The sequence below is a fragment of the Mustela nigripes genome, chromosome 12, assembly GCF_022355385.1.
Source record: "Mustela nigripes isolate SB6536 chromosome 12, MUSNIG.SB6536, whole genome shotgun sequence".
Lineage (NCBI taxonomy): Eukaryota > Metazoa > Chordata > Mammalia > Carnivora > Mustelidae > Mustela > Mustela nigripes.
In genome coordinates, this window is record NC_081568.1 from 136,357,942 (window position 1) to 136,374,119 (window position 16,178).

General features: G+C 40.8%; 1 protein-coding gene across 5 annotated transcripts in view; it reads right to left on the reverse strand.

Annotated features, from left to right (window-relative positions):
* Positions 1–1,693: 1,693 nt before the first annotated feature.
* The window catches only part of CSNK1G3 (casein kinase 1 gamma 3), a 115,219-nt gene continuing 100,734 nt past the window's right edge, over positions 1,694–16,178 (reverse strand). For 4 of the 5 annotated variants that reach the window (XM_059418422.1, XM_059418418.1, XM_059418420.1 and 1 more), the window contains 3 exons: positions 14,490–14,596; positions 13,850–13,873; positions 1,694–4,158 (listed from right to left, as the gene is read on the reverse strand). In XM_059418422.1, the coding sequence (XP_059274405.1) occupies positions 4,104–4,158; positions 13,850–13,873; positions 14,490–14,596 (186 nt within the window). In that variant the 3' untranslated portion in view covers positions 1,694–4,103. The remainder of the gene's footprint in view (positions 4,159–13,849; positions 13,874–14,489; positions 14,597–16,178) is intronic. The other variant, XM_059418419.1, reaches the window with a different exon arrangement.

The following is a 16,178-nucleotide window of genomic DNA, read 5'->3' on the forward strand; positions in this document are numbered from 1 at the left end:
AAAGTTTGCCAACCCTCGCTGCAGATGAGTACAGGTGTGTTTTTACATTTAAATACAATTGCAATACAATGAGCCTTCCTCTGAACAACTGGTCTTTCCAGCAAAAGCATTTTCATATCCCAGTAATACTACCGGATGATACCTACTTCTTTCCTTGGTTATGATCATGTATTCTCATTAAGTCAATTTCCTAAGAAAATAACATGTGAGTCTGTATAAGATTGAGGCAGAGAAGAAACTAGTTATCCTGAACGTCCACAAAGCTCTGTTAACTCCATTTACTTGTAACCCTGCAGGAAAAAAGCAGCTTTTTACTCTACTCATCCAGCTTTTTCACACTCGACAAAAACAAAAGCACACCAAAGATACTGGGGACCACCGTCTTTACCTGAGTCTAGAACATTTTTCAAATGTTTTTACTTACTATGCATCATTTCTAAGAACATAATCAGATTAGTAAAGTCCAGTAACAAGAATGTTTCTGAATTTAAAATGGCTAGGTTTGCCTTTCGCCTCTCCCGTTTTTCTCATCAGGACAGAGGCTGCCTGTGAGTCTTGCCTCAGTGGTGCCGGTTCGCTCTGACTTCTGGTACTAAGGCCCTTGCTTCCTCTTGGCTAAAACCCCTGCACCTCACCTCTCAGGCCAGCGTGTCCTCTGAAGGTGGGCAGACAGCCTTCCCTTGGCCGCAGTAATTGGCTCGGCATGGGCTTATAAATGGAGAAAGCAACCAGTGTCCGTCTTGGGGTTTTGTTAGGACTGCCGAGAGGAACTGCTTGCTGTCTTGGCTGAGGTTACGAAGACGGCAGACGTCTGAAGCTGCTGGGTGGCCACTTCTCTGTCACACAGGAGAAGTGTCCCTGGCGATGAATACAGCCCAGGAGGGTGCAAAACCGAGAGACAGGGCGATCCCGACTCTACACCAGCATCAAGCACATGGGAAGCTGGCGCTTCCACCGGACTTCTCAGCAGGATGCAATGACAGACATCCCCACCGCGGGAGCCACTCACAGTGCAGAGGGCGCTGGCGGATGCAGCTACTGTGTCCTTCCCACCGAATCCCCCTCTTAAATCAGCTTTTTCTACATTGGGCCTTTGGACCGTTACGTTTCCTCTCCAGATCTACAGTCTCTGAATGCTAGTGCTGAGCGTGTGCTGCTTGCCTTATCTTACCTGGGGCGTCTCTCCGTGAGCACAGCACTTTTAGCACCATTTTGGAAAACTCCTCTGAATGTTCCTGGCACAGGATTAGCTGTGAGAGGCTGTCCCAGATAGATGCCCTCCGTCTGCAATGATAAAGTCGTTCACTGAAAAGTGGATTAATCGTGTTTCATCGCTGTGCACACCCAAGTGGACTTCATTTTTTACGAGGAATAAAATGATCCTGTTTCTTTTCCTGACTTTATTAGTGGCATTAGATTTAATTAAGTGCTCTATTAAATGGTTCGAGGAAGTATAAAAGGCTTTTTCTTGAACTCTGATTAAAGAAAGCCCAGCTACTTCCTGGTATGTACCCTGCGACGGGGCTCCCAGAGAGCAAAATCCCAACAGAAACACAAAACACAAAAGCATATTCCTTTAGCTCAGCTTCTCACGTACACAAAATTCAATGAACCGGATTTTTGAAGTTCCTGTCTCGGGTTAATACGAGTAGCATCACTTCACCCGTGATCAGAGGAAGGGGGAAAAAGCGAGTTTAAAAAAACTACTTTATTTTTTATTTCTTTTTCAGTTACATACTTTTAAACAGGGATGTGTTTCATTATTCAGACATTCAGGCAATGTTGACTTCATTAGTGTTGACAGAAAAGAAGCATAAAAATGCAAAACATTGTTGGCTTAACCTGAACATACCTGCGTTACCTATTACTGACCAGTTTGTGTTGCCAAAAGACTTATTCCTTGGCATTAAAATGGAGCACTTAAAAATATTGCTAAAAAGCAAATGTCTACACACTGGTCTTTGCAGCAAATAAGGGTATTTATACTTTTAAAATATTTTAAGTCCATAATTGGATTAATATACACACCTTCTTATGTATAAGGAGTTCAGATCATATAAACACTGTACAGTCCAAAAACCCTACTGAGAATAAAACTAAATAGGCTTATGATAAGAAATACAGATATCGCATGTATTTACAAATATCATAGACACACAAATTTGGTCAAATACTGTAAAGAAAAAAAGTGGTTTCACATTATAATGGCCAAAACATCCATCTACCTTGCTCAAGGCAAACAAAAAAATGAAAACTCAGTATGTAACTCCTGTTGTTTAAGACATCGTGACAGTATACAAACAGAATGGAAACTGCTGACCAAATTATACAGCAAATGTCTTCTAGGCTGAGCGTGGGCCTTTAAAATCAAGAACTTGAAAAGACCATTGAGACGATTCAGAGCAATGGTGATAAACAATGTCCTGCTTTGCAGTATTCATATGGGCGCCTAATTCATCAAAAAGCAACACGCTGAACTTTTGGCTAATAAGAAAAATAAGTTACAAAGTACAATTAAATCCCTGCAAATGCAATAATGAAGTCAAAAATGTAATTTATTTCCTTTAATTACACATTTCAAATGTTACCTTGAGACAACAAAAATAAATAAGCACGCCGGAAGGCATGCACTTAAAGACAAAGAAAGGGCTGCGTCGTGGAAAGAACAAGTAACAATCTTATCAATGACAGGTGAATGTGAGATTTGGAAAAACTCGTTCTCTTTCTAGCCAGTCTTTTAGTCTTAACTCTTCTTGAAGAATCTGGCTTTAGAATGAGACCAAAGAATACCTGTGTCTTTATGGCTTAAAACAAACTAGACTTAAAGAGTGGCATGGGTTTCCTTTTTCTTTACAGAACTGTTACTTTGTTCATATCCAGGCACTTCAAAAGACTATGGAGGCAAAGCACCTGACCCATCCTTTCCAAAACAGTTTTCGATCATCAAAATTACACTAAAAAGTAGGAAAATTCCAGAGAACCAGCAAAGTTGAATACAAGAGACTAATGTGCACAGAGGGCAAGAGAATGACCCAGTTTTTATTGCTGGGGGTCTTTTCTTTCTCTTATTTTTTTTTTTTAATCAAAAAGCAAATAATTAATAGACAGACACCACTGCATGGCACATCCAAAATTTTCTGCTTAGGGGAGAATGTAATCATTCAGCAGTAGGTTTCAGTGGGATCTCCTCGGACTTCAACCTTACACATCGCAATGAGATTCACATTGATTTCTTCTCCTTAGTGTATTTAAAAAAAACCAAAAAACAAAAAAACTCCAACATATTTCATTTCTCAAAGTATTCATTTCTTGCTGTCTAACATACATTATTATCTGGAAGCATAAAGTTACATTATACAAATATTTTGCTTTTTTTTTTTCCTTTTTTTAAAAAAGCGCTTCTGCCACTTGAGCAACACTGTACTTGGCATCATGGGGCCACAAAAGCAGAGCTCCTACCTAGCATGATTCGTTTGACCGCTACTGTCTGCCGAACCCATAGAGCTTTTCCCTCAGTACCTCTAGGCAGTAACTGTACCATGATTTCACAGAGAGAATGTTAGTATGACTCATGAATAGCAGTACCATCAGTAATACTGAAATCAATGCAGATGTCACACAAGAAATGAACTTCTCACAAAATAACTTCTTTTACATATTTGGGCAACTGCGTCTTCTCTGTTGCATTATTCCATTGGGGAGAAAACTCCTGCTTGATTATGCTCTTACAGAAGTTATAAAAAAAACCAGATTAGGCATGTGACTGTTTGACACTGAAGACACTGTACTGCTTTCTACAACAGGAGGAGAGCTTCTGGAAAATGTCCTCAGAATGGTATCCATCAGTACCACCTCCTTGGTCCATTCCATTCACTGATGGGCAAAGCACTCGTATGTTTGGACAAAACTTTAAAGCTTCCATAAAAGTTAAATTAGAAAAAAATATGAATGTAAGACAACCACAAAATGAAGTATGAAAGTATGACATTTCGTTTCTAAGAGTGAGTCCTCGAAAATGTATGTGGTCACTACAGAGATGATTTTAATCACAAGACAGCAGATGAACACGTAAGTAACTCCCCATGATCTGTCTGTGTCCAGAGTCATTTGTGACGCTGTATGGTTTTCCTTTTCCTTCGTTTGAAAAAACAGCAGCACCTGCAGACGGAGGGAAACACTTCTTGTATTATAAAGGTACTAGAGGGTCACAGGGTAAAGGCTGAGTTTAGCGTATTAATTTCAATGGTCGTAAAAAGCAACAGGCTAATGCAAGATACACGGAGAACATGCCAAGGAAGCAAACATATTAGTGAACCTAGGGCAGAGTTATTATTATTACTACTGCACAACCAACGTGCCTTTTAGAAGATAGGCAGACAGTCTAGGCAACATTACAAGAAGCCACTAAATTTGAAAGGCTTTGCATCAAGACTCACTGAGGAACTAGAGAATTCTGAACGCTCACTGACCCACCATCTTTTACTCTGAATACTTACTAACCTCTGGCAGGGGCATGCTTATATAAAATTCATCTTATGCATTCTCTCCCTTTATTCCTGATATTTGTATATGATTACTAAAGTCACTGTCAGAAAAGCAATAATGATCCTAATACTGAGGATCTGGTTTTCACCAAGAATGAGATTCCAAGAAGAAAAAGAGAAAGCCTAAACAGACTCTTCAACAAACATTCTCCACCACATTTACAAACTGTCTTAACTAGCATGTCAAGACAGGCACTTTTTAATTCTTTAAGGGTTAAGGCCAAACTGATCCTAAGTTAATTAAAGTGAAAGCTGCATTTAACATTAAAAATAGCATAATCAAGATGATTTAATTCTGCAGTCTAAGAGGGGAAAGCATACGGAGTTTCATTCTTAAGTAAAAAAAAAAAAAAAAAATCTAGAGACGATGCCTGAGAGACCTGATTTTTTCCATTTTAAGTTCTCCTTGTCATGAAAAGATGAAACACATGCAGCATGTGGGGAGCGATGGTGAGGCTGGTACTAACTCACAGGTAGAGGAGAATCACTGAGCAGAAACTCACACCAAAATATATACACATGCATACATCTATTCTAATAGTCCGGCATTCCTTCAAATACAGGTCTGGCTCTTCTCCCCTTCCACACTTAAGGGAAAGTCCATCTCTCAGAATGCGACAAAGACAGGCGACACACAGAGGCTCTCTCCTCTTTTCCAACAAAGTCTATGTTGGAAGTCTTACGTGTGTGCGTAAGTAAATGTGTAAATCCTGTCTGTGATTAAAGAAGTATCTATATATGTGGTGATTCAATCAACAAAATGCAGCCAATTCAAGGCTTGTACAGAAAGTGACCTTCTAACAATGTTCCTCTAATTCTTACCAGCCCGCCTGCAAAGAAGGATATTAAATGAGTAATTTCAAGCTAAGCATAATGGAGACCACCCTAGCTTCAAGTGTCCTCTCCAGCAAAAGATTGTGGAAGATGAAATAATTGTTAGATACCTTTTATGTCTTACTGTGAAAGAAATGTAAACAGAAACCCAGCCTGTCCATCTAAATTACATAATCTCTCCACCCACATTATCGTTAGTCAAAAGTAATTTCAGACCATTTATTGTGATTTATGCTATGACTATGAAATCACTGTGGGGCATTCGAAACCAAATTACATGACTGGATTTTTTAACCCCATTCAAACAGCACAGAATGATTAGACCACGAAGTGTGAATAAGTCAAACATTTATATGTCAGCTGCCACAGACTCAATTGGAAATCTATGCAGTTATCAATCGTTATGATTTTTACTCTTACCATGGTGATCACCAGAACAACCAGAAACAAATTATCCAATCAAGGGCCTTGAAGAGAGCTACTTCTGTGAAAGAAGCCTCTGGGTACAATAGATTTTTTCTGGATTTATAAAAACAAGTCAACTTTACTTGTAACTGTCAGTTACCTAAATACTTTCTCAAATCTGTTATATTAATTTTCTAAAACAGTGAAACAAAATATTATTTAACTCAGATTTTAAGAGATGAAGACCATTGTTCAAAAAAAAGGAAACCTTTCAATAAAAGGATAGTGATAAAATTTTCACATTGTAAAAAAAAAAAATTAATTGGTATTTAGAAGAAACAGGCCAAATATTTAGAATATTAAATTTAAGAATATGGCCACATTTCAATGGAAATTTGTTATTTAATACAAAATTCTATTAATAATGTTCACTGTTTCCAACTACTGTATTTGTGTCTTCAAATTCGAAACTACAATCTTTTAAGTTTTTCTGCTGAAAAGGTGTTTTAATAAGTGTTTATTTAAAAATGTTTTAGGGGCGCCTGGGTGGCTCAGTGGGTTAAAGCCTCTGCCTTCAGCTCAGGTCATGATCCCGGTGTCCTGGGATCGAGCCCCATGTCGGCCCTCTGCTCAGCAGGGAGCCTGCTTCCTCCTCTCTCTCTCTCTGTCTGCCTCTCTGCCTACTCATGATCTCTGTCTGTCAAATAAATAAATAAAATCTTTTTTTTTTAAGTGTTTTAATAAGCCTTTTGGAACAGGTAATTTAATGTAATACATGTTTTGATCAACAAGTTCCAGATTTTCCACACTTATGTTAGCAATTCACCTTGTCTGACTTATTTTTCTAGTATCATCAATCTGCTTTCCAACTCAAGACAGGTGAGTCTGTCCTATTTCTTAGGTCATCTTTCCTTCAATTCTGTATTATTTATCACAGAAAAGCAGTCTAAGCATTTACCTGAGACTAAATAAAACTTTCAAATGAACCATGAGTATAGAAGCCTTTTAATTAAAAGGCCACTTAAAAAAAGACATCTATTTGTTAGAAATAAACCCACCAAATAAAGAGTACATACACCCTTGAAACAGATTTGACAGAGAAGCTGGCATGCTATTAAACGGACAACCACCAGAGGGCAGCATTGCTCTAGGCAACAAGGATACAGATGTAGTGAAAAGAAGGGCCATCTGTACCCCAATGTTTATAGCAGCAATGGCCACGGTCACCAAACTGTGGAAAGAATCAAGATGCCCTTCAACGGACAAATGGATAAGGAAGATGTGGTCCATATACACTATGGAGTATTATGCCTCCATCAGAAAGGAGGAATACCCAACTTTTGTAGCAACACGGACGGGACTGGAAGAGATTATGCTGAGTGAAATAAGTCAAGCAGAGAGAGTCAATTATCAAATGCATCCACATAAAGGAGAGATGCTCTCAAAATAGTCTATAGTTATCAAAAGAAGAAAATTGTGGCTGGTTTCTTAAAACTCATTACCAAAGCAGGTGATTTGTAGCCTGTGATTCAGAAATCATACCAACTGCCCTCCATCTAAAGCAAGGCTGCTTCCACATGACCATTGTGTCACATGACCCTTTTACGTTCCTCTCAGTCCTCAGACTAATATGAATTTATCTTATTTATTTACTGATTATCTCCTCCACATAAAAAGTAAGCTTCGTAAGGGCTTTTGCACAGATCCATCCCACAAACGGGCACCCAGTTGGGACTCATTTAATATTTACTGAATAAATGGATGATTTACCTCCTAAGAGCAACTCCTAGAGTTAAGAACCTAGTCAAAAGGTTCTTACTACATTATACCCCATGTTCTAAAGCTGGAGTTCTTACCTCGGGCCCACAAGCCCTAGGGAAATCTCACAAAATGCAGATCTGAGTGTCTGTGGAAGCTTCCCTAGAGAAAATCAGTTTGCATCAGATTCTTACAGGACTCTAAACCTCAGAAGCCTGCTCTGCCAACGTGTACCTGCCAGGCCTCCCCTCCAGCTTCTCTGTTTCCAGGGAGTCCCAGTCCCAGGAGCTGTGAGCTGAGCACTGCACATCCTGAGGGCCCACCACGTCATCAACTTACATGAATGTGGGCCATGTGTAAAAGGAAACAAGGTAATCCTATCACGTGGCTCAAGTCAAACGGGAACAGAAGTTACTGATAACGGTAACTGCAAATGATAGCAAATGGTGCAGCGATGAGCACAGATCACCACATTCAACTAGATGGTCTTAGAAAACGACCCACACCTTTAACATTTTTAGACACATTTTTCTCCAAGCTGCTCAGTGGCGACATTTACTTATTTGTTAGTCCATGCCTCATTCGGGGTCTCTTCAGATCTGGACTACTGACAACCCTGGGTAAATGGATCAAGCTGGCCAGACATTTAATCATGTTCTTCTCAATGTTTTTCCTTCTCTTGGCTCTTTCTTGATTATGCCTATGTGTTTCCAATAAGCCAGTATGCTCTCACAAGTCAGGTTCATGCTTCTGACATGATTCTGTAGCTAGCCTAAAAGCTTTGAAGCCACAGCTCCACTTTTTTTTTTTTAATATTTTATTTATTTATTTGAAAGAGAGAGTGAGAGAAAAAGTGCATAAGCAGAGGGGAGGGGCAGAGAGAGAGGGAGAAGCAGGCTGCTCACTGATCAGGGAGCCCAATGCGGAACTCAATCCCAGGACCTTGAGATCATGACCTGAGCCAAAGGCAAACACTGAACTGACTCAGCCACCCAGGTGCCCACCACAGCTCTGCTCCTAAATTCTTTCCAAATAAATAGTAAATCCTGCTTCTGATGAACTTGAGGGTTGTTGCTGTAAATACTGTTTAGGTGCTACACAGGAAATCATAATGGATCAAAGTCCTCAACTATATCAAAAACATACAGAAGGGCCGAGGCTTTGCTAAGAGATTCTGCACCATTTCCCCTTCATCTACTGCCTCTTTTCCTGCCTCTAGGATTTGTCTTCCTGGATGCATGTCTTACACCTCCTTCTCACATACCTGAAACCGACACACATGTCTCTATCTGGCCGAAGTTCCTATGTGTCCTTTCTCTAATGACTCACTGGCTCCACCTTCAGTAGAGAGACTGCTCGACAGGTGCTGGGCCCTACCCACCTGGGACTCCAGAGCCTTGCTTCTTCTTACCTAGGTTACTGGGCATCAGAAAACAGCTTTTAAGACATCTGTCTTTAATTCTTTGATAAAGGATTTGCCCCCTTCAAGTCTATACATACAAATGTAACTTTGTATCTCTGGACATCTTGGTGTAAAAACCCCGTAACTTATCAGTCAAGCAAGAAGAGTTCAGAGGCCCAAGACCATCCCCTTAACTAATCCAACTGGAAACCTGCACATCCAGCCTCATCTTCAACTTCTTCCTCTCCATCCACATGCCATTAGTCTCTCTAGTCTAAAATGACATTCAAAGTTGTCCCATCCTCTCATGCTGGCTTACTTCAGAACATCTGGCCTCCCTCACTGCTAAGGGCCTCTTAACAGACACCCAGGCTAAGTGTCTTCCTCTCTCCAACGTGCCATCCCAACTCACTCCTGCAGAGAGATGGCCTTGCCCTCTGCCTTTTAAATCTCACCACTGTTCGCCACAGTCTAAGGCATTAGGTCCACACGGCTCTTATAATTTGGTTCTGATCTATTTCCCTCTCCTCTTAGTCTCATCTTGCATCAAGCTGCCTTTCTAGGCAGTCAGTACTATAGAAGGAAGAGAAGGAGGGAGGAGGAATTGATTTCATGTCATCTAATGAACCCCAGGAAATGACATAGGCCACAAAAGTGCTGCGAAACTAATTGTCTCAAGGCTCAATCTGATTATACCATTTCTTGGCTTAAAACCCACAGCTTGCTTGCCTGTGTTGAGAAAGGATCATGTCTTTATTGTTGCTGTTGCTCACCTGCCTACTAAAGCCCTTTGCGATCGGGCACTTAGACTATCTCAGCTCCCAGGGGGATGCATTCATGTATATGCGCGCGCGCGCACGCGCGCGCGCACACACACACACACACACATTACACAGTGGATCACTTCTCAGACCTGCCTCACTCTGTCCCTGCTCCCATCTACTTCTCTCGGACTCCTGCACCCAACTCTTCAGCCAAGCCTGGTCACCTTGGAGAACCAGGACAAATGTACCCTGAGCCGTGAAGATGTCTCTGATCTCCCATGTTCCAGTCTCTTAAATCCAGTCACACTGTATCCTATGAGCTAATCCTTTAATAGCTGGTTTTAGACCAATGACTCTCAATCCTGGTTGCTCCTCGGAATCAGCTTACAAGCTTTTTAAAATTACTGTCAACCAGGGGTGCCTAAGTGGCCCAGTCAGTTAAGCCTCTGCCTTTGGTGGGGGTCAGGATCTCCGGGTCCTGGGATCGAGCCCCACGGCAGGCTGCCAGTGAGGAGTCTGCTTCTCCCTCTGCTCACCCCACCCCCACGCATGCTCTATCTTTTTAGAAGTAAATAAAATCTTTAAAAAAAAAAAAATATTGTCAACCAGACCCTAACCACAGAACAGTTAAATCGGAAACTGACATAGCTCAGCCTAAGTGTTAGTGTAGTCACAAATGCTTGTGACTGGAAGCCAAGACTGGGGATCACTACGTGAAAGTTACTTGTGTACTTTCTATCTTTTCTAAGGGAGCACAGGGGCCATGACTTTTCGTAATCAGTAACTATTCAGTAAATGGTGGAAAGGGGACACAAAGAGAAATAAAGGTGAAAAAAGATAATTACAAACTACCTTAAAACTCTGTAACTAAACCAAAGGAAGCTCTGTTTTCCTAAATTCCTGGAAGGAATAATGAGGGTGATACCCCTGTGTCACCTGTCTTGAAAAAAATTCTTAGCCACAGTGAGAAGAGCAAAATCTCATTACTAATGAATGAGCCATTTTATATGCAGGACAAGAGAACATTTTCTATCACTTGGAAATTATATATCGAGCCCTATAAGGTACTATTCTAGGAAGCCTGAGCCTCTAAAATGTCCAGTGTGAAATACATTATATTTAATGGGGTGGGGTGAAAGGGGCCTCCATCAATTACAGGTAAGAAGAAAGAGAGGGAGTTGGAAACCCATTTTGAAAGGGAATTCTTGGCAGGTTCCTAGAAAACTATAAAAAAGGTGGGACAGAGAAGAGAAGCAAGCGTAAGATGCAATTTAGGAGAAAACCACACTCACAGCCCCCTCACTGCAGACTAAGAAGGTATGAGGAATGCACTAACAAACTTGCAGGAATGTTGAGAGTCACCCTGATAAAAGGGAAAAGCAAATGCGATGTGCTGGAAGTTTTTAACCAGTGAAGAGGCAGGGAAGGTGGGAGAATTTCTGTAACCCATCTGTAATCGGGCTTTACCGAAATTACGGGTTGCTATCCATGTTAAAAAAAAAAAAACAAATAAACAAACAAAAAAAAATCCAGCTCTATTCAAATATAATTAAAGTTATCAGAAAATTAATGTTTTTAAAGTATACAATTCAGTGGTTTTTAATACATTTACATCCCTCACCACTTTCAAACTTGAAACCACTTCCACCGCCCCCAAAAGAAACCAGAGAACCTAACCTACTAACAGCTTCTCCCACCCTCCTCTCCCCTGTCCTAGGCAATAACTGGATTTTTCTCTGTGCGGTGGCCTAGCCTGGGTATTTCACATCAACGGAATCATAGAACACGTGGCCTTTTGCCCAGGGCTTCTTCCACTTAGCATGTTTTCCACCTCATTATTTTACACTGTTGAGTAACACTCCACTGTACAGAAACACCAAATGATTCAGTCATAATCACTTAGTAGTAAGTCACTGAGGCCTACTGTTTTGGGCACCAGGGATCTGAAGATGAAAAAGGCCTTGCATACAAGAAATTCAAAAAGTTTCACGAAGTGGGACAGAGCTAAGGAGGATAACATACCAACGACAGACTTAAGGAACCCAGCCAGGGAGTACAGCGTTCGGAACAGAAAACGGGGCAGGGCAAGAGAGGCAGGGGTTGGACTACGAGAGGCACGAAGGGCCGTGGGCTGCACCAAGGAATCTGGACTCGAGGCTCTAGGCTATGGAGGACCTCTCCGTCAGGAACAGCTTTCGCACCACACTTGCATTTTACTCATCTTCCAACACCTATAATGAAAAACCCAAACTCCGGGCGCCTGGGTGGCTCAGTGGTTTGGGCTGCTGCCTTCGGCTCGGGTCGTGATCTCAGAGTCCTGGGATCGAGCCCCGCATCGGGCTCCCTGCTCCGCAGGAAGCCTGCTTCCCTCTCTCTCTCTCTCTCTCTCTGCCTGCCTCTCTTCCTACTTGTGATCTCTGTCTTTCAAATAAATAAATAAAATCTTTAAAAAAAAAAAAAAGAAAGAAAGAAAAACCCAGACCCACAAACACCCACACCATCCCAACTAAATAAATCAGTATGCCATTCTGCAAAGCCACCTCCACAAAGCATTCCCTGATCAGCCTGTCTGTCAGTCATCTTGCTCCTTAGCAGCTCTCACAGGTTTTTTCCTACCTTTCCATGGTAGTTACCATATGCAAATTATGAACGAATACTGAGACACCACCACCTTCCCTATGGTGTGCCATCTACTGAAGGGTTGGGGCAGGTTCAGACTATTGCTGAAATCCAGGTGGCATAAGTGGGGTCCGAAAAAATGGGAAAGGGAACGGAGTTGGCTCAAAGCAGGTGTCCAGGACAAAACGGACACAGAAGATCCAGTCTCAGCAAAGAGTGGGGGTATGGAAGTAAAAACAGGGGACACCTGCTGGAAGGACAAGGCTGAGGAGAACAAAGACTAGAGAGGTCATTGGCAGCAGGGAGACAACAAGGAGACAAACAGGGTGGGACTGGCTCTCAAGCACCTGCCACGTGCAGTACTTTATCACAGTTAATTTCCTCAATGACCTGCGGAGCAGATATTATGAGCCTCAGTTTACAAAGAAAGAAACAAGTTTGAAGAAGGTAACTGTAAGTGGCGGAAGGAGGGTCTTCGACCCATGCTGGGTACACAGGACGTGCGTGCCCTGCTCGGCCACATCACTCTGGGAACTCCGCTTACGAATGCACAAGCAAACATGAACGGCAGTATTTGCTCTCACTATAAAAATGCCCGAGTACAGAGCTGATTGATTACATCCTCAAATCTACTAGGTCACGCTGTCAATAAATTCCACAAAGTGATAAAAATGAATATTTGACCACTGCTCTTTAAAGAGAAATCTCCCCAACAAAAGTCTCCGCATCTTACGGGCCAGCAAATGAGCATTATTTTGGAATTTATGTAAAGTTTATTTTGGATAGGAGTAGAATGTTTCAAAGTGTGCTAATAAGCAAAGCAACTTTCTCTGTTCACTCCCAGGCTCACTCAAGATTTGTCCTGAAACTGAGAGAAACATATGGAACGTGGCATTTCAACTAGAGACAGATACCAGAGAAGAGTTTAAATCCAACACTGACTCGACTTAAGAGGAATATTTTTGACACAGTATCTGCAATGAGCAGGACCTTCTTAGGTGAAGACTTCCATAACGCACTCTCACTATCGTTAATCCTGAGTTTATCAGCGTACCCCATGTGCACTCAATGGTGATGCAAGTAATCAATGAAATACTCTCTCAGTGAGACTATCGGGGTGGGTGGGGGGTGTGTATTTAATCATTTTTCCAACAGGGAAAAAGGGAGCTTAAAACTCAAAAACCTTTCTATTTCGAATAGCAAACGAAGCCTCTGGGTTACAGAACAAACGCACGAGCACAAGCAGAGTGGGCGTTACCAGCTACTCAAAAAGGTGCCCCCAAATCTATGTCAGTTGAACAAAAAGAAAAAAGGTGCAGCAGGCAAAAGAGCTCCTCAAACAATTATTTCTTGCTTTTCAGACCTAATGTAAATGACACCAAATATTTTTGAACAACTTCGACCAACTGTAATTTCTAGGTTGAAAGTTGTTTTTGTTTTTTTTTTAAAGCGCAAAATGATGCTAAATCTTTGAAATTATAGTCAAGGGAGCTATTTCTGCCTGCCTATACTTGAAAACTCACCACATGTTCAACACTTTCTGGCAGCTATACACAAAAACAAAAACAAAAAACAAAAAAGGAGAGAGAGAGGGAGGGAAAGGGAGGGAGAGAAAGAGAGAGAGAGAGACATCATCAGATGTAGCCCACAATGAAAAATCACATTGTTTTTATGCTTACTTTTTTTCCCAAGAAGCATTATCACTTACATTCACAGAAAAACTACTTTAAAACTAATATGAATGCGTGCAGCATACTATAAAATTAATATTTATTCTTTTTTTCAGATAAACAATGCATACTTTTTATTTTTTTTATTTCATTTTTTTAGTGTCTCCAAATTCATTATTCTCCTTAGCAAAAAAAACTGAGCATCTACCCTACCAAAATTATTTTCATGCATCAATACTCCTATAAACAAAAAGCCAAAACTGCACTGTTAATTCTAAGAAATTGAGCCCAGCTTTTAAGTAATTATTTTTGTATTACAAAATATTTACTGAAACAGCGCTATTTTATACGAAGTGATCGACTGAAAATATCACTTGTTTTGCATGCACCTATTCCCTGAAAAAACTTCCTGGGATAACTGTACATGACTATAAATCTCAAACATGCACAGCTGAGGCAAAAAAGCTACTAAAAAAGTCAAGCAAGTACATACTTGGTTTCATCCATCACTTCTACTTCCGTAGGGGCTGTAATGGGCGCATTGGAACGTCCTGCAGTAGGGTCATCTGTGTTCAACTCTCCATTTGTAGAGCTTACAACCTGCCAAAAAGAAAAAAAAAAAATTATATATACAAAGTAACAGGTTATATACAATGATAAATATTAAGGTAAAATTAAGGTTAATTTAGAAAGTTAATATGCAGAACATAAAACAATTAGTATGTAGTTGAGCTGTTTATAACTGAATATAGTAACAGGTCTAATATTTTATTAAAATTCAAGGTCATCAATATCTGCCTTTCAACTTCCTTTTCATCTTGAAATTTCTGTCTTGTCTCTTTCCCTCTGCTGTGTAAGACTAACGCCTACACTTTGGTGTCAAATCACCTCCCTAAGGTGTGCCCATCACCACTGGCACCTTACTACGTCACAAATTATCTCCCACGCAAACTTCAATCCTGCTCCTTCCGATGAATTTCAGTGTGTAACCAACCTTATATCTCCCTCGCATACTGCTCATTTGTCTACCCATTTGTTCACGCTCAGATCCTGGAATCACAGTGATTCCTCTCTTTGACTGAAACCCCACATCTCGTCTGTCAGCAGGGCTCATTAAAGTCCACCCGCAAAACTCATCCCCAATCTAATCAGTTCTCCCACTTCTATTATTACCAGGACTTTAGTTCAAGCCACCATGATCTCTTGTGTGAATAAGAGCAACAAACTGTAAACTGGTCTTCTGTTTTCACCTGCCCCCGCCCTCCATGAATGTATTGTCCACACAACAACCAGAGTGCTCATTTTAAGACAGAAATTAGACCATGTATAATTAACCTTACTAAATCTCTTCAAGTATCAACTTCCCATTTCACTTAAAATAAAGATCCATATTCCTGCCCCCATTTACAAAGCCGCACAGTATCTGGAATCTGCCCACCCCTCCGACCCCATACTCCCTTCTCTGATGATCACTAGCCTCCACCCAGGACGTCAAACTTATTCCCACCTTAAGGTCTTGGCATTACCTATTCCCAATGCCTGAACTAACTCTCTTCCTGCTGACTGGCTATATTCTTCTCTTTTAGATTCTCAGAGAACATCTCGAAAGCAGTCCTTTTCCATCATACAATCTGAGACTTGCATACAGGACATCCTGTGGCACATCATACTCTACTGTTAATTCTTTGTATGGCATTTATCCAGATAGATGTTTTCTGGACTGTGTTTCTTGACACCCACTCTCGCCTACTCCTGCTCCATGACAGCAAGGACTTTGTACTATTCCCCCACCGCCTCTCCCTACTAACCCTGGCAGAGAACAGGCTATCAATAAATATTTGTTGAAATAAATGTACATATGCATGAGTGAAATCCTAAAACAAAATAAAAATCATAGCAAAATTCCCACATTCTCCCAAATCCTCTTTGTCCAATAAAGTCACCTCACTGTCCTATTTCTTGCTTTCCCCTCAACTTCTCAAAACAACAGTCTTAACTTATCACCTGCATTTTTATAAAATTTTCCACTCATTTATTCCTTAATCCCTTGCAATCTGTACTCTGTCGCTACACTGGAATTCTAAGTAAGCAAACTCTTGCAGGTTACCAACATTTCCTAGAAAAATACATTTCCTGGCCTTTGCTTTCTCCTCAATTTCCCATACATTTCTGTATCACTTAG